At 32.0% G+C, this 4,173-nt stretch overlaps 1 protein-coding gene across 1 annotated transcript in view; it reads right to left on the bottom strand.

The window, feature by feature from the left end:
- The window catches only part of LOC140878375 (uncharacterized), a 29,156-nt gene extending 28,865 nt beyond the window's left edge, over positions 1 to 291 (bottom strand). The window contains exon 1 of the mRNA XM_073281974.1: positions 92 to 291. Within this exon, the coding sequence (XP_073138075.1) occupies positions 92 to 291 (200 nt within the window). The remainder of the gene's footprint in view (positions 1 to 91) is intronic.
- Between the last annotated feature and the right edge of the window lie 3,882 nt (positions 292 to 4,173).

The raw sequence follows: 4,173 nt of genomic DNA, 5'->3' as shown, positions 1-4,173 counted from the left end.
AGAGCTTAAGTCTAAAGTCGAAGAAGCTCGAAACGGGAAACCAAGAATGTGAAAATTGAAACAACCGACGCAATGGATATACCAACAGCACCTGCACCTCGTCGGTGCCGGATCAAAGCAGGCCCCAACATCCGCCGCCGCCGTCTCACACGCCGCTTGAAGTGGAAGTGAAAGATTGTCGGTGGCGTTGCGATGATCAGGGTCCAGTCGGAGAACGCGAATCACACCGGCCAGCAGGGTTTTATGAACGTCATTAGAGAGCGTGGAACTACATGTCCACCACGCCAGCATGTCTTGTGTGAAATGGATTTGATGCTTCAAGATGGTGGCTCGTTAGGGTTCCTGATGGATTTCGAGATGCGAAGATGCTTTGAAAGACGCTATTGTTATGAGATTGGTGACTGTATTTACATTTTTGTCAAAATTAATATCTTTATTTTTCATAATCAGCATTTACTATATTTTTAATTAATGTTACGTGTCATCTTTAACAATAATTTTCTCTTATCTTCTTTTCTTACATTAAATTGCAACCACAAAACATATTTGTATATTATTTACAACCATTAAGCATGCACATGTTTATTGATTGACCTGAAATATACAAGGCAGGTTTTCTTTAGTGCCTGAGAAATTCACATTGTGGATGAGAAAGTTTTGTGCTGGAATCATTGAGGTTCAATTATTTTTATTTTAAATTTTTTTGGGCGATATTATTATATTGGATATACAAGATTAATAATGGAGTTTGGGAGTACACTCATGGGCCCTGAAGGCTACATGTTGCCCTACCACGATGAAGTCGTTGCTTATTTCCATTGTCTAATCTGAAATAATTTTATGAATGAATTATTCTTAAAACTATCACCGGATAAACCTGTTCCTTTCATTGTATTTTCTTATGTTATTGTAATTTGGTGTGACTGTTTATATCTATATCACATAAAGTACTACTCTCACATGCATGCCATCAGATTCCAATGTTTGAAATCAAATATATAAAGTTCTTTTTTTTTAGTCAACTAAATTGATGCGCATAAACGTTGACGTAAATTACACAATAGAGATCGGAGGGAACACAACAGAATGTAAGCAGCAATCAGCCTCTGCTTGCATTATCGATCCGATCGCGCCGCCACCGAACTTTTGGAGAGATCGGACTGTAAGGGATAGTTAGCAAAAAAAAAAACTTAGATTAATAAAGTTGTTGAGAACTTTTGTCGTCCCTATATCTTTCGATCATATTTATTTATTATAAAGTATAAATCGAAACGGAATATCTGATTAATTCACTTGCGTCCATGACCTTTGTGTATTCATTTTTCTATCACCTTCGTCATGTCGATATATTTCGGAAATAGTTCATCGGCTTTAGAGATTAGAATACATGGGGAAATAACTTGGGGTGCCTTTATATAAAATAGTCATTTACTTTCAATACTTTTTGCATGTGTTTAATTATAGTAACAACTACAAAAATATAAACAAATTTTTATATTCTTTTTTTGTAAATGCATGTGATTATGAAGTATCAGAAGGGGAAATACCCCCCCCCCCTTTATTTTTTCAATTAAGGGGGGGCTAACCAAGGTTATAGTATGCTGGGTTTTGTTTTTCTTCTTTTGGTTACCCTCATGGCGTGGGGGGGGGGGGGGGAATAGGGGGGAATCAATTGTTGGTCGGGGTTGGATTTTGTTTTGTTGTCCGGTTCCGTATATTTCCTAAGCCAAGTGACTTGGCAAATGTTTAGAATTCATTCACAATTTTTCCTTAAAAAAAGCTTTATTTAGTTAAAGATAATTAATATTTGTGTCCAAACCCAAATCTATGTAACCACCAGACTTATTATTAACTGTTTTTGAAGGGAGCGCCGGAAACATATAGGGGGCGGACCTTTAGGCACTTGGGCCCGGCCCGCCTATGAGGCCTCGACTTCCACAAAATTTTTAACATTTATCTTTTCATATTAATCTCATGTGATACGGAATATTTAATTACTAAATATTTTCTTCATTATAAAAAAAATATTTTCGTCAAATAGTCGAATTAGAGCAACTATTTCATAGATGAACTAGTGTAGTTTATGCATTTGTTGACATTTTGGTTTCAATTCTATTACCCCGACTTTCATTTTTTTCTTTTCTCTTTTTTTTCCTTTTCTATGTGCTTCTAAAGTCTATAATTGATCATGTACGGCAAATTAATTCTCTAGCTCTTTGCCAGACACATGACTGTGGTCAACCTATATATATAAATATATATGAAGGCTCGTCTAATTAAGGTTCGTTGAGGTTTGGTGATAAATGAAAATAGTCTGCAAGTTTTCTAGATTTTAACCAACAGTTCTCCATCAATTGTTCTTAACTCCTAAAAAGTTGAGTTTATGAAAAACACAATACTCATATTTATAATTTGGCAAACATTAGTTGCCAAAACTCAGATCACCACAGCTTTGGTAGTCTGGTTGTTATATATATATGAGTATCAGTGTAGTATGTCTATATGGATGCAAAATAATAATTCAAAAACAGATCTATGCTTTCAATAATCTATATTATCAGACTTCGGACAATTTTTGGGCAAAAATTTACTTACAAATTAAAATTCAAATTATAAATGTTAAGAAAATCCCAATTAATTAAACTTGTAGTTCGGGCATTGTAAGAATCTAAACCATAAAATGATACATTCTCTTGAGATTATCCCAAATATTGTAGAATATTTGGTTTCATGGGAAATTATAATTTTAGTCCTATAAGTTGTTGTTTTTTAATTTTTAGTCCTATAAGTTGGAGTTTTTGAATTTTAGTCTGTAGGTTATCAAATTTTGGTTCTCATCTAATAACTAAATTAATCTATACTTTTTTTTTTGGTCTATTTTGTCCGCAGACACTTAGGGGTGGCATACCATACCGTTCCGAATAATTTTAAATCGTATTTAACCGGCAGTCGTACCAAAATTTTCGATTATCAAATTTTTTTATACCGATAATGTACCAAACATTTTGGTATACCGAATTCGGTTTACCATAAAAATTTTGGTACAATATAAACTAGCTTTTAACGCATTATTACCGATCAAAATATTTTACGGCTTATACCGAGATGTAGATTACGGTATCGGTATATACCGTTTTATACACTAAAAAAAATATACCCTTGGTTATTTTTTTACATAATTTATAATATTTATGGTTTAAATCAGATTGATATATATTTTTTTTGAAAATTTAATATAATAATTTTCGGTATATCGGATTTTAATTTACCGGGAATATTACCGAATATATTTTCAAATTTCATAACGTTACCGTACCGTAAGAAGTCGTATCGTTTACCGTACTCTCATTACCGTATCCGAAAATTAATCCGGTTATGCCAAAAATTACGATAATTTTAAATTCGATATATTTTCGATGTAAGATAACTTCGGTATACAGACAAATTTTCACGGTTTTTTTCCCTCCCTACAGTCACTACATCATTCAAATGAATATGATTTATTTCATATCAATGCTCTTCTACATAGCAAATGTAAATGTAGCAAGAATAAATCGTATATTGTATACATTAAAATTCATCTAAAAAAAGAGGAGAAGGGAAATAAAGTAAAACGACTCTCAATACTCAGAATGACAAGGAAAATGTTTGTCCTTTCATTTTATTTTTTTAGATAAATTTTAACGTATGTATTATAGCTTTTATTCTCGTCGCACTAGTTCATAAAAAAAAACATCCATGTCAAATAAATATTATTTAGTGGATTTCATAGTTTTGGATACAAAAAATCCCAAAAAATCTAATATTATTAAATGAAACCAAAATTTTGAATATTTACAAAGATTAAGATCCAAAATAGAACAAGTTATAACTAAACCGCTACTTTCCCTGGTTTAATTGTATGATGATGCATCCAATTTTGGGAATAAAAGAATAGTAAAATGTAATCAATTACTTATGGACAAATGTATGAAATTCAACTTTTTTTAATGGATTACAACTTTCCGTTTTCTTTTCTTTCTTTTCAATGTCCACTGCGCATATATATTACATAGTATATGTATGCTAAATTAACCATGCGTCCAAATATTTTTATTCGCAAATATATATCAAAATGTAATGTATATATTATATCATTATCAAAACAATTACTGTTGTAGGAAGCTTAAAAAA

Source organism: Henckelia pumila, chromosome 2, assembly GCF_033568475.1.
Source record: "Henckelia pumila isolate YLH828 chromosome 2, ASM3356847v2, whole genome shotgun sequence".
In the NCBI taxonomy this organism is placed as follows: domain Eukaryota; kingdom Viridiplantae; phylum Streptophyta; class Magnoliopsida; order Lamiales; family Gesneriaceae; genus Henckelia; species Henckelia pumila.
Note: the sequence above shows the minus strand (reverse complement) of the source record. Positions and strands in the feature narration are given on the sequence as shown.